Source organism: Lepidochelys olivacea (genome assembly GCF_965140295.1).
Source record: "Lepidochelys olivacea isolate rLepOli2 genome assembly, chromosome: 20".
NCBI lineage: Eukaryota > Metazoa > Chordata > Testudines > Cheloniidae > Lepidochelys > Lepidochelys olivacea.
The window spans coordinates 1,705,328-1,721,154 of record NC_140430.1 but is presented as its reverse complement, the minus strand read 5'-3'; the positions used below and the strand labels follow the sequence as shown (position 1 = coordinate 1,721,154).

Genomic DNA, 15,827 nt, shown 5'->3' with positions numbered 1-15,827 from the left:
CAGCTCCTGGAGTGCTGTGCCTGCCCCTTGGTTTCCTGCTGCTGGAGCTGGGCACAACTTGTTCCTCCCCCAGGTGCTGGGGCATGTGCAAAACTGCACCCACCCAACTCTGGGGCTGTTGGGGGAAGCTGGGGCTGCTGCAGCAGAAGCAGGATCTGCTCTCCGGCGTATCCAAATGGGTGTGTGAATATACACTCACAGCTTCCCTCCTCCCCCCATCCCAGCCTGGAAGGTGCCACACCCTGTCTGACTCCCCCTTTGCTTTTGGGTGTAATTACCCATTTTCCTGGCTGTACGAACGAGCCTCTTCCACCCTCCCCCCAGCCCTGGGCGAGGCAGCAGAAACAGAGTCAGCGCAAAGGTGAGGGCTGGGCTGCTGGGTGGGCTCCTGGCTTTCAGGGGCCCCTTTTCCCTGCCCCCCCCCCGTGCCCATAGAGAGAGTCCCTGCAGGGTTCTATGGGCCAGAGGGGGCCCGGGCTGGGCTGCTGGGTGGGCTCCTGGCTTTCAGGGGCCCCTTTTCCCTGCCCCCCCCCCCGCCCATAGAGAGAGTCCCTGCAGGGTTCTATGGGCCAGAGGGGGCCCGGGCTGGGCTGCTGGGTGGGCTCCTGGCTTTCAGGGGCCCCTTTTCCCTGCCCCCCCCCCCCCGTGCCCATAGAGAGAGTCCCTGCAGGGTTCTATGGGCCAGAGGGGGCCCAGGCTGGGCTAGAGCACCAGCAGCAGCTCCAGGCTAGCTGAGAAGGGGGGCAGGCAATCTGTCACTGGGAGCTTTGGGGCTCTAGGTTGGGATTGAGGGGCAGCAACAGAGCTGTGGGGGAAGGGAGACCAAGGGGGGCTGTGAGACCATCCCTGCCCAGCCTGGCTAATAGCCAATGATGGACCTGTCCTCCAGGAACTGATCTAGTTTTCTTTTGAACCCCATCATAACCTTTGCCTTCACAACACCCTATATTGGGGGGGGGGAGGTTGTGTGAGGGGGCAGCGATGCCTCCGGCCGCAAGCCAAGTTTCATGGGGTGTTTGTCACTCCGAGCACAGAGGAAACTGCCCTAGTGCCAAACCTTCCCACCCATCCTGCCCCGGCTCTCCGGATGGGGGGAGCGGCCGCAGGGGGCTGGGAACCGGCCTGGCCTGGCTATCACAGCTGGGAGTTTGCTGTCTCTTCGCTGCCCTGCCCAACCGATCCTGTTTTTACAGGGGCTGATCAGGAAGCTGGGTGTATATTGCAGGAAATGTGGCCATGGCTGCCCGGCTTCCCTGGAACATGCTCTTCTCCCAGCCGCCCCGGCCTGGCACCGATCCACCCGCCAGTGGGCGCTGCTCGGTGCACCTGCCCCAGCCTGCGTCTCCCACCTGGGGGCCACGGCACTGGGGGGAGCTGGCTCAGCCTGCTCAGAGCTGGGCCCCCCCCACCGGGCCTTGGGCCTCCAACCTGCTTGGTAGGCGCCCAAGTGACCCTGGGGACCTGCAGGGGGGAGGGCCCTGGGGCACAGGTCCGGCTGGGAGCGTGGGTGCCCTGGCAGGGGCTGGGAGCCCGGGTGCCCGGCCCAGGGGAGGGCAGAGGTCGCTCTAGGCTCTTCCCCTTTGGTGGTGAATTTATTCAACTTTGGGTCCTCTGAACTGCAACAAAAGGCAAATTAGGATGAGAGGAGCCTGCCCTCTGCTGGCCAGAGCCGGAAATGCTGCAGGAGGAGCCCCGACCCCCGCCCGCGGGGGGGGGATTTGCCGTTTTCAAAAGTGGCTGCTGAATGTTTGGGGCCCCCACCCTGGAAGCTGCACCTCCCCCGCTCCTGGGGCCTGGCCGACGACTCCAGCAGGGACCCCCTGGGGGAGGAGGGTTGCCAACCCTCCAGGATTGTCCTGGGGTCTCCAGGAGTTCCAGTCCTGTGGCACCGGATAGACTAAGGGGGGTATTGGAGCGTGAGCCTTCGTGGGGGGATCCCCACTGCGTCGGATGGCCTGTGAGGACGCCGCCAGGAATACGCCTGCCGGGCGAGGCAGGTGCTGGATGTCGGGGTGCGGGGGAGACGGACACGCCCTGGGGCAGGCCAGGCTGGCTCGGACCAGGGCCCATCTCCCCGGGTCTCCCAACAGTGGCCGGAGCCAGCGGCTCCAGAGGAGAGCGCCGGCGGTTGAGGGCCCCCTGCTCCCAGGCTAAATTCTCACCTGACACCCCCCGCACGAGAGAGGCTGGCCCCGGCGTGGGGGGCTATAGCCCTGTGCGGGAGGGGGACCCCAGCTCAGTAGGGGAGGCCACTTTCCCCCTGGGAATTAGGCCCTTTAACCCTCCTGGCTGGGATGGGGGGGGCTAGATCTCCTGCAATGGGGGCACCCGAGCTCCCCCTCCCTGGGTGCAGGCAACCCCTGGGAGACCAGAGGTGGGTTTACACTGACCCGTAGGAGCCTGCTGCGGACTGTGCTCCGGAGGGGAGGGGGTGCAGGAGACGAGGTGCAAAGGGGGGCTGGGGACCTGGGGAGCGAGAAGGGGGGAAGGAAACGCACTGGGGTGGGAAGAGGGAAGGGGGGGCATGGGCTGGGGTGCTGAGAAGGGGAGGAGGGTGCAGTGGGGGGTGGAAGACTCGGGGGTGCAGGGAGTGGGGTGCGATAAGGGCTTGGGGGGCCGGCAATGGGGGTGCGCTGGGCCCCACTGTGACAGGGGTAAGGACGCCTGTCAGGAGCGCGCTTCGGAGAAGGGCAGAGCCGCGTTCCCGCTGGGGCCAGGTGGGGCGCGCCGCAGGTGAAAGGGCGGGAGCGCGCTCAGGTGCACCGAGGCTGGCAGTGCGCGAGGACGCGCATGCAGGATCCAGGGGGGTTACGCGCGGGAGCACAAGAAGAGGTTACGCGGGGACGCGCGCTGGGTGCTGGGTGCAGGGCGCGCCAGTGACCGCTGGCTCGGGCTCCGCGGGGGCGGCACCGGGGGGATGTGGCCGCCGCTCCCGGGGGACGGACTCTTAAAGGCGGAGCCGGGAGCCTGGCAGGGGCAGCAGCAGCGAAAGACCCGGCGGGGCTGCCCAGTGCCTGGCAGCAGCAGGGGGACGTTGCCCGGGGCGCGCGACTGGCACCCAAGGGTCCCCGCAGCAGAGGGCGCGGCCGAGCACCCAGGGTACCTGGGCATGGCGGTGCCAGGAGGGGTCCCCGGGCCCTAGGGCAGCGGTGCCAGGAGGGGTCCCCGGGCGCTAGGGGCAGCGGTGCCAGGAGCGGTCCCCGGGCCCTAGGGCAGCGGTGCCAGGAGCGGTCCCCGGGCCCTAGGGCAGCGGTGCCAGGAGCGGGCCCCGGGCCCTAGGGGCAGCGGTGCCAGGAGCGGTCCCCGGGCCCTAGGGGCAGCGGTGCCAGGAGCGGTCCCCGGGCCCTAGGGCAGCGGTGCCAGGAGCGGTCCCCGGGCCCTAGGGCAGCGGTGCCAGGAGCGGTCCCCGGGCCCTAGGGGCAGCGGTGCCAGGAGCGGTCCCCGGGCGCTACGGGCTGGCAGCGCCCGGGGGGGCCCCGGGGCGGTCGGGGGTACCTGGCTCCGCACAGATGCGGGACCCCGGAGCCGCGGGAGGCAGCTGAGCCGTCGGCCAGACCCCGCGATGCCCTGGCACGGCCCGCTGGCGCTCAGCCTGCTCTGCCTGGCCTGCTGCCTGCTGCCGCCGGGCCGGGGCTGCGGGCCGGGCCGGGGCCCGCCGGGGCGCAGGCGACAGGCCCGGAGACACCTGGTCCCGCTGCGCTACAAGCAATTCGTGCCCAGCGTGCCCGAGCAGACCCTGGCTGCGAGCGGGCGGGCCGAGGGCCGGCTGGGGCGCCGCGCCGAGCGCTTCAGGGACCTGGTGCCCAACTACAACCCCGACATCATCTTCAAGGACGAGGAGAACACGGGGGCCGACCGGCTCATGAGCCAGGTAAGGGGCGCCCGGCCCGGGGACCCCCGGGGGCGCCCCGCTCCTGGGGCTGGTCCCGCCCTCGCTAAGCCGGGTGCTTTGCCCCCCTCCCCGCTCCCCGTTACCCATTAACCCGGGCCCTGGCGGCTTGTCCCTGGCGCGGCTGGGGCCCGGGGCCCGGGTGCTTTGCAGGGCGAGTCCAGGGGCCGGAGCCGTCCAGGTACAAGGGGGAGCGAATTGGGAGACCGGGGTCGCTCTCCGGGGGGCTGCCCGGCAGCGAGACCTTTGGAGCTGGATCCCGAGCGGCTGGACCCCCACCGCCCCTCCCGGGGGGTGGAGGGGGCTGTTCCCAGTCCGTCCCCCGAGTCGGGGGTGACCGGCCTGGACCCGCCTGCAGCTTGTTCCCAGACCGGAGCGGGCTTCCCTGAACCCCCCGGCGATTTGCTGCCCCTTCGCTCGGGGGTTTGGCTGGGTTTTGAACTCCCAGCGGCTGCGTGGAGCTGGTCTGGCGGCCCCCGTCCCTTGCACCCCCCGACTCTGCACCCCCCGCCGGCCCCCCGACTCTGCGACCCCCTGGCTCTGCACCCCCCCGACCCCTCGACTCTGCACCCCCCCGACTGTGCACCCCCGGACTCTGCACCCCCCCCCGGGTGTTCCAGCCCCAACTCGGAGGGCTGGGAACCCCCTCAGCAGCAAGGAGCGCTGGAGGCTCCGGGGAAGGGTCCAGCTGTTGGGGGGCGAAGGGGGCGCTCAGGCTGGGGGCCCTTCCGGCCATTCTATGGAATCGCTGCTCTGCCCTGCCCCAGCCCCGGGAGCCGCCTCGGACCTTGATGCCTTGGAGCATCCCGGGCTCTGAAAGCACCTGGCAGGCTCCAGTTCAGCGTTTCCACCTCCTCAGAGCCTAGCTCCTACAGACTCCCGCATTTCACAGACAGGGACACTGAGGCAGGTGCCTGGGCTCAGGTGATATGGGGCATCTGTGCTAGACACAAGCATAGGGGCTCCCAGCCCTGCACCCTGTGGCCCTTGCCCGGTCTCCACCCAGGGCCTGATGCAGGGCTGAGCAAACAGGGGCAGACCCCTCTGTCTATGTGGGGTGCAGAGATTCCATCCCAGACCCCCCAGGCTCCCCAGCGACCCATTGGAGCGGAAACGAAGTGAGAAAAATGAACATGAAGTGGTTTGTGAGACCTTTTGGGGAGACTGACCCAGCCCTGGGGACATTCACTGTGGGCTTCTGTGTTGCTCTGGTTTGTTGCACAGGTTACGAGGAGACAGCTGGCCCAGTGGCTTGGCCCTGGGAGGCCCGGGGTCCGGTCGCAGCTCTTCCACAGACTGTATGAACACAAGCCAGTCATGCGGCTTTCTGTGCCTCAGTTTCTCCACTGCACCAATGGGGATAATGGTCCTGCCCTGCTGCCCAGGAGGGTTGTGAGGATAAAGATGTGACTAGAGAGGTGCTGGGACACTAGGACAACGGGGGGCAGATAAGTCCCTTGCATGGCTGGAACAGGGCCCCTAACAGGTCTGTTAGCTAGGGAGTGGCTGCCTGGGGGCTGAAGGCTCCAGGGTTGAAACATGTACAAAGCAGAGTTTCAGATCCCAGCACAGCTGAGTGCGCTTTCTGCATCTGAACCATCCTGGGGCAGTGAGTTCCATGGGTGAACGTGGTGCTAGCAACACATAGAAGTAGATGGGCCAGGACTGGCTAGCTGTTCCATCAGCCCCACCCACCGGGACTGACCCCATTGCAGTGACAGGGGCCTGGCTATGAGCAATGTAATACGACGGAGGGGCTGCAGCTGTGCCGGAAGCCCCCCGGGCACCCTGGCGGAGGAGGTGCAGGCCCTTCTGGGGGCAGGAGGTGCCCCAGGGCCAGGCTGTGCCCCAGAGAGGGCGACATGGTCGTGCCATGCCCCTTAGTCATGATAGTTGATGTAACCGCCCCCAGGGTGGCCAATGCCAGGTCCCAGTGGTGCCAGGGGAACTCTGGCTCCCGGGCTGTGCGAGCCGGTGACATTTCTGCCTCTCGTGTGTCCGTGGGTGGGCATGCTGACTGCATCGCGGATTCATTTCCTCGTGCTGAGTCACCCGATGCCCGTTGCCTGGGCGAGGGGGGAGGCTGGCAGCCAGACTGGGTCTGGATGGCACAGGGTGGTGGGCGCGCCGGCTCTGGGAGGAGAATGAGCTGGCTGTCCCGGAGGAGAGACAATGGGGCGTGGGGGTGCATGGAGAGCGCCGGGAACCTGGAGCGCCGGGGTGGGTGTTTCCTGCCGCTCATGCTGCAGCGCTGGGGTGAGGAGGGGAATCTGTGTTCACTGAGGGGGCCACACTCTGGGGTGGGCCCTTCCCTCCCAGGAAGGAATCAGGATGCTGGACTATTCAAGCCTTAGCAAACCAGGATCGGGAGGTTGATGGGATGTGTCCAGTGCTGGTTGCCATGGGAGCTGGGACTCCTGGGTTCCATTTGGAGCAGTGGGAGGGGAGTGGGGTCTAGTGGTTGGAGAGCCATAGACACTAAAATTGGAAAAACCCGAAGTCCCTCTTCCTGGGCGCGTTTGTCTGCTACCGCCGCTCCTCGCCTGACCGATTCAGCTCCATCCTTGGGGTTTGCACTGTGGCGATCCTCAGCGTATCAGCCCCGGTGCCAGGTGCTTCAGAGGGAGTGAACGGAACAGGGAATTAGCAAGTGATCCACCCCCTGTGGGCCAGGCCCAGGTTGAGGGTCCCTCTCGAGTTCCTCACGGTCTTCACTAACCTCAGTAACGTGGTGTCCTCCCTCACCCCCTGCTCAGCCCCTCTTCCAGGTCATTAATAATGGCTGGCTTCTATCTCTGCCTGCAGCCTGGACTCACTGGCTAGTTCCTGCCCTGCTCTGTGCCTCAGTTTCCCCAGCTCTGAAATGGGGATACCATGGTACCTATATCCCAGGGCTGCTCTGAGGCGTCAGGACTGTGCTTTGAGAGTCTCAGGTGAGGGGGAACTGGCAGGTCACTGGGGCGCGAGCTGTGCTGGGCAGGGTCTGTGCAGTGCCCAGACTCCCCCCGTGGAGGGGTTTTGCAGTTGGGGTGTCACTCCCCTGCCCCGGCAGCACTTGCTGCTTCTCTTGGTTTCCCCGTCCCTGCCTCAGAGGTGCCTGAAAATGCCCCTATTCAGCTGCTCCAGGACCGTGGTCCTGGCAGCCTCTGGCCCTCGAAGCCAGGCAGCTGGTGACCTGCGGCTGCCTCTGCAGGTCAGAGCTCCCATGGCCATGCAGCTGGGCTTGGCCGGCTGCCATGGGGGCGTGGGGGGACTCGGAATAGAAAGCGAAGGTCATGGGGTCCCATGCCCCCACTGGGGCAAATGGCGGGCGGGGAGAGCTGGCAGGAGGGAAGTTCTGTGTCTCCCCATCCTAGGAGGCTGGGGCAGCGAGGGGGATGCCCGTATCCCGTTGCCATGGTGATGGAGGAGGCTGCCTCAGGCTCCCCTGGTCCAGGCTGCTTGGCTCTGTCTCCATTCTCTGTCCATCCACCCTGCTCCCTGGCTCTTCCCCTTCCCTTGTTCTCCCACTCTCGCTCTTTTCACTGCCTGTCCCTCTCCCTCCTTCCCATGCTCCCGGCTGCCCTGCCCGCCGCGCCAGTCTCGCCCTCCTGGTATGAGAATAATGTCAAGGCTATAGCGAAGTGGTTACTTTTTTCTTTATTTGATTATTCGTTTAGTGATAAACCTCCTCTCCCAGCCGGAGCTTCCCAGCTGGTACGATTTCCCTTTGTTCCTGTCTTGCCTTCTTCTGGGCTGCTTCCCTCTGAGGCTGCCATGCTGTGGGCAGGGACGTGGAGTGCATCGTATTCGTGCTTGGGCAGGGCATTGAGGTATCTCAGGGGGATGGAAGGAACCCAGTTTTCAACAACCCCTAACTGCAGCCCAGGGGCCTATGGGAGGACTTGTAAGGCAGCTATCCCCACTCCACAGCCATGTGACAGATCACCCTGGCAGAGACCCCATCGCCCATGCTACTCAAATGCCGCCACCTCTGGGGCAGAACACAGAAGCTGTTCCAGAGTCGCACAGCAAAAGGGATCACTTGCCCAGCACTGAGATGCAGCCTCCTCTGGGGTGGAGTGTGGCAGCTGTTTAGGATGAATATTATCCAGCTAGAAGTGTGGTGGCTGGTGGTGCTGCTGAGTGGATTAGCCACCTTGAAATTTGGCTGCTGCACCCTGACTTTCATGGGGTGTCTGGCCACTAGGGTTCAGGGCCTGGGAGTTCATCCATCCTTTGGCTGGTCTGGGTACCCCAGAAAGTGCTTCCCCCAGCCACTCTGTTCACCCCTATGGAAAGTACATGCTCTGGGACAGGGGGATCCCCAGCCTAGATGCATGCAGGGAGGGTGAGTCAAGCTAAAAGAGCCCCCCCCCCAGACCTCCAAGCACTCCTCCCCGCCAGGGGATATTCTGCTCTCCCTCCAGCCCGACACCCCCTGGTGGCCAGCACACCAACCTCTCCTGTCCACCCCTCCAGCCCCCACCCTTGCAGGGCCCCAATCCTGGTCATTGGCTGCTGCAGTCCTGCAGAGGGGGATACTGGCCGGGGAGTGGGGTCCCGTGGCTGCCCCCCCCCACGGTGCGCTTTCCCCCTTGCTGACACCGGCCGGGGGGTGCAAGGCCGCTGAATGGGCCCTTTGTGGCAAAGCTGATGACTTTGCTGTTCTTTCTCTGTTGAACCGGAGGATCTGAAATTCTCGCCGAGTTAAGTAATTCTCGGGCTGGAAAACAGCTATTGTGCTGTGAGGGGAGAGAAGCGCGGCACATTCCTGCTCCGGCCCTTCCCTCCTCCCCGGCACGCCATCAATCTGACTTTGTTCCCTTTCCAGTTGGTTTAAATGCCACCCATGCCCCCCCGCCATCTCTCCGTCTGCCCCTCTCTCGTTCCTTCCCCTCACGGCTCCCCGCCCACCCTGCCTGCCCCCAAGGCCCCAGTTCTGCTATCCGGCTGCTGGACTTCCCCCCACTTTTCCTAGGCCTGAGCCAGGGTGGGCTGCAGCCACAGGTCGCTCAGCGCTGAAGGGGTCAGTGGCAGGAGCCCAGGAGGAGGGAAGGAAGAAGGAAGGAAAGTGGCTGCCAGGAGTGAAAGCTGCAGGAGACAGTTAATGATGCTGGGGGGGACAGATCTGGGGGAGCACTGGGGGTGAAGATAAGAGGCAGTATGGGCTGAGACTCGGGATGTTAGCTGCCACTCCAGCCTTTCCCTTTGCCTCTCCTCGCTGAGCTTATTTCAGGCTCTGCCTCTTGTTGCCAGTTGTTGCAATCCCGCATCGGGAGAGACTCGGCGGGATTCTGATTTTCATGCACTGTTTTTAAAACCATCTGCTCTGCAGCGCTGGTGTTATACAGAGCTGCTCCACCTCGCCCCAGAGGTGGCTGCAGTTCTGTGCGGGAGGAATGGTATAACAGATAAACAACCTGGAAATTGTTTGAGGGCAAAGTGTACATGGGTCTGCAGCAGGATGGATGAATCTATCACCTTTCAATCAAGAGTTTCATTGCTTTGCAAAGGCAGGGAAGCTTGGCTATCCCCACGGCCCCTGAAAAGGGGAGTGACTGGCACAAGGTCACAGAGGGGGACAATTCCAGAGCCAGGGATAGGACCCAGGAGTTCGGGTTCCCGCCCGCCCCCTGCCCAGCCCGGCTCAACCTCAAACAAGTCTGATGCTCCTGAAACACGGATTAGCCATTCCCTCTGGGTCTGACCCGAGTTAATGAATCACCCATTAAGGAGCTGGTCTGTGTATTTCTGTGGGGAGCTGGTGAGCTCTGGTTTGGGCCGGGTGGGGGCAGACAGACCCAGTTTAATCTTTATTCCCTCTCCCCACCCCCTCAGCTTTGGTTCTTCAGCCAGACCCAGGCATGTCCCGTCCCCGGGTGGCCCCATCCCCAGCATGGCTCTGTGGGGCCGTCTGTGCCCGCCGGGGTCCCTGCCCAGGGGATTTGGTTGCCAGCTTCTGACGACAAGCCAGGGCCTGGAAAAACGCCCCCCCGGTCACCCCCCCGGTCTCACTGGAGAGCTCAGAATTGGGGTGGGGGGGGTCACCACAGCCCCCCCTGACTTTTGTCCCACGCAGGAGCTCGGGGAGCCAGACTGACTCGGGGGGTAGGGCACTGGCCGGATGGTTCTATCCCTGGCAGTGCTGCTGCCCCACGGCAACGTCCCTTCCCCTCTGTGGGCTTATTCCCTGCCCACCTGCGTCCGCCTGGTCCATAGGCCTTTGCTGTGCTGCAGAGACAGGTGTGCCCTTCGCCCAGGCTGGCTCCGGGCAACCCTGGTCTGCCGAGCCGGGGAGTCGGGCGGGTCTCCTGGTGCTGAGCGCACCATTCATTTCGTACTGGAGACCAGGCCCTCGCCGGTGAGCTGCTGTGGGTCTCAGTGTCTGTGCAGGGCCCGGCATGACAGTGCCCCCGGCTCGGCTGAAATGCCTCTGAAACCCTGCCCCCGCGCCCGGTGGCACTGCCTGGCTTTCCAGGGCGTACGTGCGCCAGGCGGGAGAAGGAATTAGGCTTGTGAACCCGCAAAGCTGTGGGACCATGGGGATGCTGCTGCCTTTGCCCTCCCCTGTCTTGCCACTCGCTGTCCCTGTCAATGAAAATGACCTGGCCTCTGCCCCATGCAGCAGCATCTCCTTCATCTGGGTGCCCCCCGCAGCACCCCAGGGCAGGGCAGGGCTGTCCAAATCTCTTAGCACAAATCTCAAACTGGGGGTCGGGACCCATCAGGGGGTCACGAGGTTATTACACAGGGGGTTGCGAGCTGTCAACCTCCACCCCAAACCACGCTTTGCATCCAGCATTCATAATGGTGTTAAACATATAAAAACGTGTTTTTAATTTATAAGGGGGGGTCACACTCAGAGGCTAGCTGTGTGAAAGGGGTCACCAGTACAAAAGTTTGAGAACCCCTGTCTGACCGTTCCTGCTCTGATGTCAGGGTCCCCTCTCCTTGCAGCCCCCGGCAAGCTGTGCATTCTCTTCCCGTAATGCAGCTCCCTTCCGTCTGCCCCACTGCATCCCCCGCGCCCCCGGAGCAGTAAGGGTTAATGTGTGAGGAGCGATTAATCAGACTGGGACTTCTCAGCTTGGAAAAGTGACGACTAAGGGGGGATGTGATAGAGGTCTATAAAATCATGACTGGTGGGGAGAAAGTAAATAAGTGGTATTTACTCCTTCTCATAATACAAGAACTAGGGGTCACCATATGAAATGAATAGGCAGCAGGTTTAAAATGAACCAAAGGAAGTATTTTTTTTACACAACATACTGTCAACCTGTGGAACTCCTTGCCAGAGGATGTTGTGAAGGCCAAGACTATAACAGGGTTCTAAAAAGAACTAGATAAATTCATGGAGGATAGGTCCATCAGTGGCTTTTAGCCAAGATGGGCAGGGATGGTGTCCCTAGCCTCTGTTTGCCAGGAGCTGGGAATGGGTGACAGGGGATGGATCACCTGGTGATTCCCTGTTCTGTTCATTCCCTCTGGGGCACCTGGCACTGGCCACTGTTAGCAGACAGGATACTGGGCTAGATGGACCCATGGTCTGACCCAGTCTGGGCGTTCTTATGTACTTATGTTCATGCTCTCCCTTGCCAGCGCTGCAAGGACCGTGTGAACGCGCTGGCCATCGCTGTGATGAACATGTGGCCCGGCGTGAAGCTGCGGGTGACAGAAGGCTGGGACGAAGATGGGCATCACCTGCCCGACTCGCTGCACTACGAGGGGCGGGCGCTGGACATCACCACGTCTGACCGGGACAGGGAGAAGTACGGCATGCTGGCGCGCCTTGCCGTGGAGGCTGGCTTTGACTGGGTCTACTACGAGTCCAAGGCCCACATCCATGTGTCGGTGAAAGCAGGTAACGGGAAGCAGGGTGATGACGTGGGGGATAGAGACCCTGGCTTTGCCACCGTGCCGGGTGGCATGTGTTCCTTGACTTCTTCAGGTTGGCCACTCCTTGTTTGAATTCAGAAGTTTGCTTCTGTTCACGTGGAAGAGTACAAAATGTGTCACTGATTCTCAGCTGTGTGATTGCTCAAGGGGGGTGTTCTGAGAGTGGGAAGCAGCGCCGGAGAGTGTGTGGGGAGCGGGAGGGGACAGATTTTCTTTGCCTTCATCTGAAATAAAATTTTCAACACCTCACGACCCTCTCGATTGCTTTTATGCCCCCGCCCAATACCCCTGGTGGGCAGAGCACTAGGCTGGGACTGTGGACTCCTGGGTTCTAGTCCCATCTCTGCCAATGACCTGCTTTATGACCTTGGATGAGTCTCTTCCCAGGTCCATGCCTCAGCTTCCCCTCCCACCTGTTGCCTTTACAGACTGTCAGCTCTTTGGAGCAAGCCCCGCCTCTCATGGTAGTGCTGTGCAGCTCCTGGCACAGCGGGGCCCCGATTTTTGGGGTGCTTCTTGGCACTGCCATAATGGTAGCAGCAGAATTCCTTACTCACCCCGTTAGCATTAAGGATTTCACAAAAATCTAACATGAAGAGAATTGTTCTTACGGTTTTTGAAAAGAAATGCAGTGCAGAGAGGGTTCTTAGTTAGTAATTGTTGTAGTAATACTAACTAACTGCTAATTACTAACTAAATAATTAGTAATACTAGCTAAGAATATTTTTTTTAAAATCCCATCTTCCCTCCCACACCCCTTCCAGCAGCCCCAGAAAGCCCCGGGTGTGCACTGGTGCACAAGCCAAACTGAGAAGAAACAATAAGTGAACCTGGCCAGGCTAGTCCTTGTCCCCGAGCCAGCCCGGGGTGAGCAGTAAAACAAAGCATGCCAGCGCTGGAGAGTCCTCAAGATTCGAAGACTCGGTTTGAGTGTGAATGATTTCCTGTGTGGTTAGTGACATGCGTAGAGAGACTCTGTGTGCTGTGTCCTGCCTGTTGTTGTTGTAAACACATGCCGTGTCTCTTGAGAGCTAGTTTGTGTTTGCTTCACGTCGAAGCGCAGTTCAAACCGCCCCTCTCTTTGTCAGATCTATAGTATCTTTCCACACTCACTGTCCAGTTCACCTGTGCTCCCTGCAGGCAGCAGACAAAATCCCGCAGGGCCTACGTAACCAGGGGCTGTGGTTTGGGGCCTGATTCTCTGCACCTTGCATTGTTGGCTCTGCTGATGCAAAGTGGGGGTGAAAGAGCAGCAGCTCACAGGGGAGGGTTGTGCACCGGTGTGGCCAACACCCCCAAGGGGCAGCACAATCAGGCCCATTGGGTTTAACCTCCCAGTGACAGAGCTGGGGGAGGTGGGTACGTCTCTAGGATTCCTCACCAGGCAATAGCACTTTCAGGTGGGAGGGGAAAAGAAGCTGTCTCTCGGGATCCCTCTTGAAGTCCCCTGGTAAACGGGGCCTTCCCAAGCACCGGGCCCTGTTGGTTTGTTTCTAGGTTGAGCCCGTCAGGTGCGAGCTCTTCCCCTCCCTAGAACCATGGCCAAGCCAGACGGCAGAACGAAGAGGCTCCAGACACAGGAGTTGCCCACGGCTCCCGCTGCCTTCGCTGGCGGCCGAGAGCCCGCGGCGCTTCTCGGGAGCTGCTCAGCCCCGGTGCGGGCACGGGCAGGCCTCACAAGCCCGGGTCTGTCTGTGCCGGGCACTAGTCTCTCTGCTCCAGTGCATGTGAGCCAGGCCTTGTGCTGGATTTAAACTGCCCAGGTGCTAGCCCTGTTTTCACCTGGTCCACCACCTCTGCTCGGGGGAGGGCTGGCACCGTAGGAGCGAGGCGGGTGCAAATATCCCCCACGCCTGCCCGCCCGCTCTGTACCTCCATTGCGGTGTTTTCTGGCCCACGCCTGCCACCGTGCTGACAGGACCCTCTGTCTTTCCGCAGAGAACTCCCTGGCCAGCCGGGCCGGCGGCTGCTTCCCGGGCCACGCCATGGTGATGCTGCGGAGCGGCGAGCGGAAGGGGCTGTCGGAGCTGCGCCGTGGTGACTGGGTGCTGGCCGTGGACCCGAGCGGCCAGGTGGTCCCCACCGAGGTGCTGCTTTTCCTGGACCGCGACCTGCGCCGGCGTGTGTCCTTCGTGGCCATCGAGACGGAGAGCCCTGCCCACCGGCTGCTGCTCACGCCCTCCCACCTGGTGTTCGCTGCCCAGGCCCCGGCCAACGGCACGGCCAGCTTTGTGCCCATCTTCGCCAGGCGGGTGCGGGCGGGTGACTCGGTGCTGGCCCACCACGCTGGCAGACGCGGGCTGCAGCCGGTCCGGGTGCTGCGGGTGTCGCGGGAGGAGGGCATGGGGGTGTTCGCCCCGCTGACGTCACATGGGACTCTCCTGGTCAACGGGGTGCTAGCCTCCTGCTACGCCGTCCTGGAGAACCACCACTGGGCCCACCGCGCCTTCGCCCCACTCCGGCTCCTCCACGGCCTCCTCTCACTGCTGCCCCTGAGTGGCGAGGGCAAGAACTGCAGTGTGCCGGAGACGGGCCTGCACTGGTACTCGCGGCTGCTCTACCAGTTGGCGTGGGGGGCGCTGGGCCAGGACTCCCTCCAGGCCGAGCGGCCGCGTTACAGTCAGTGACTCGGACAAAGTTGATGGAACAAACGGGAAGCAGGAGGCCCTGGGCCCCGAGTGGCTTCCAAGCTTTACTGCAAGTGCCTTGGGATCCCTGCAAGCCTTGGGGGCAGGGAGGGGATGGGAACCCGGGCCCCCAGCAGGGGAGCGAGGGGGTACTGGGTTCCTTGTTACAGCGTCCCAGGGGGTGTTCACGCCGACGGGGGGGCGAGGGGGTACTGGGTTCGTTGTCACAGCGTCCCAGGGGGTGTTCACGCCGACGGGGGGGGCGAGGGGGTACTGGGTTCCTTGTCACAGCGTCCCAGGGGGTGTTCACGCCGACGGGGGGGGCGAGGGGGTACTGGGTTCCTTGTCACAGCGTCCCAGGGGGTGTTCACGCCGACGGGGGGGCGAGGGGGTACTGGGTTCCTTGTTACAGCGTCCCAGGGGGTGTTCACGCTGATGAGGGGGGCCAGCCCCGTGTGGGTGGGTGCACTCTGGCACCTGCTCCTGGTGCTCCGGCCCGTGTCACTGGCTCCGTAACCACGCCCCTGCAGGGCGTCTGGCCCCTGCCGCCTGGAGCCGACGCCGCCCCTCGGTATCTGTTCATGCTTCGTGGCACTCCCGGGGTGACCCTGTCCGGAGGGGGTGGGTGAGCCCCAAACCACACTCCTGTTGGGGCACCTCTCCCCAGTCCCTGTGTTTATTGCTTCACTTAACCAGCATGACTGGGCCTTGGCTTGCTGCTTTCCCTGCTCGAGATGAAATCCCAAGGCTGGTTTTGGGGTGGTGCCCACCAGGGCTGACCCAGGGGCAGAATCGGGCCTGGAGGGTTTGCAAGCCCAGCCCAGCCCATGGCTTTGGGCATGTGCCAGCCCCAGGCTGGGTTCTCTGCTGTGCTCCCCAGCTGTGATTCCACCGAATGCAGCAGCTCAGACCTGGGCCATCCCTCCCTCCTGTTACTAATGCTCCTGCCAGGCCCCTGCCCCCCTGCCCTCACCCTGCAGCCACCCCCCCATCCTGGCATGACCCCCCCCCACGCTTCTCCTTGGGCACGGCACCCACCTGCCCGCCCTCCTCGTGTCCCCCTGAAGTGTTCATCGAGAGATTCTGCCCCGGCCCACAGTGCCTGGGAGATCCTCGGAATGGTCATCGCCAGCAGCCAGCTGGCACGGCCGCCCCCTTTGCACCCTCGGGAGGAGGGATTGGCGGCGCTGGGCCCAGTTCGGGCCCCGCCAAGGAGTTCGTGCAGGGGAGGGGTTGCACAGTGGCTGCCTCGGGGTCCTTGGAAGGAGGAACGGAAGCAGGGCCCCTGAGCCCAGATCCCACTGGGGATGGTGGGGTGCCGTGCACACAGTCACGCTCCTGCAGGAGGCTCCGAGGCTGCATCATCACCCCAAGACCCTCTGCCCAGCTGCGGTTCTTGGCCACGCGGGAAGCCATGCTCTGCCGGGCTCTGG

At 63.1% G+C, this 15,827-nt stretch overlaps 1 protein-coding gene across 1 annotated transcript; it reads left to right on the top strand.

Annotated features, from left to right (window-relative positions):
* Nucleotides 1-2,861: 2,861 nt before the first annotated feature.
* DHH (desert hedgehog signaling molecule) lies at nt 2,862-14,597 on the top strand. The gene is made up of 3 exons (XM_084609779.1): nt 2,862-3,871; nt 11,471-11,732; nt 13,706-14,597. Exons 1-3 carry the CDS (start codon nt 3,563-3,565, stop codon nt 14,392-14,394), a joined length of 1,260 nt encoding a protein of 419 aa, XP_084465905.1. The 5' UTR covers nt 2,862-3,562; the 3' UTR covers nt 14,395-14,597.
* The last annotated feature ends 1,230 nt before the right edge of the window (nt 14,598-15,827 follow it).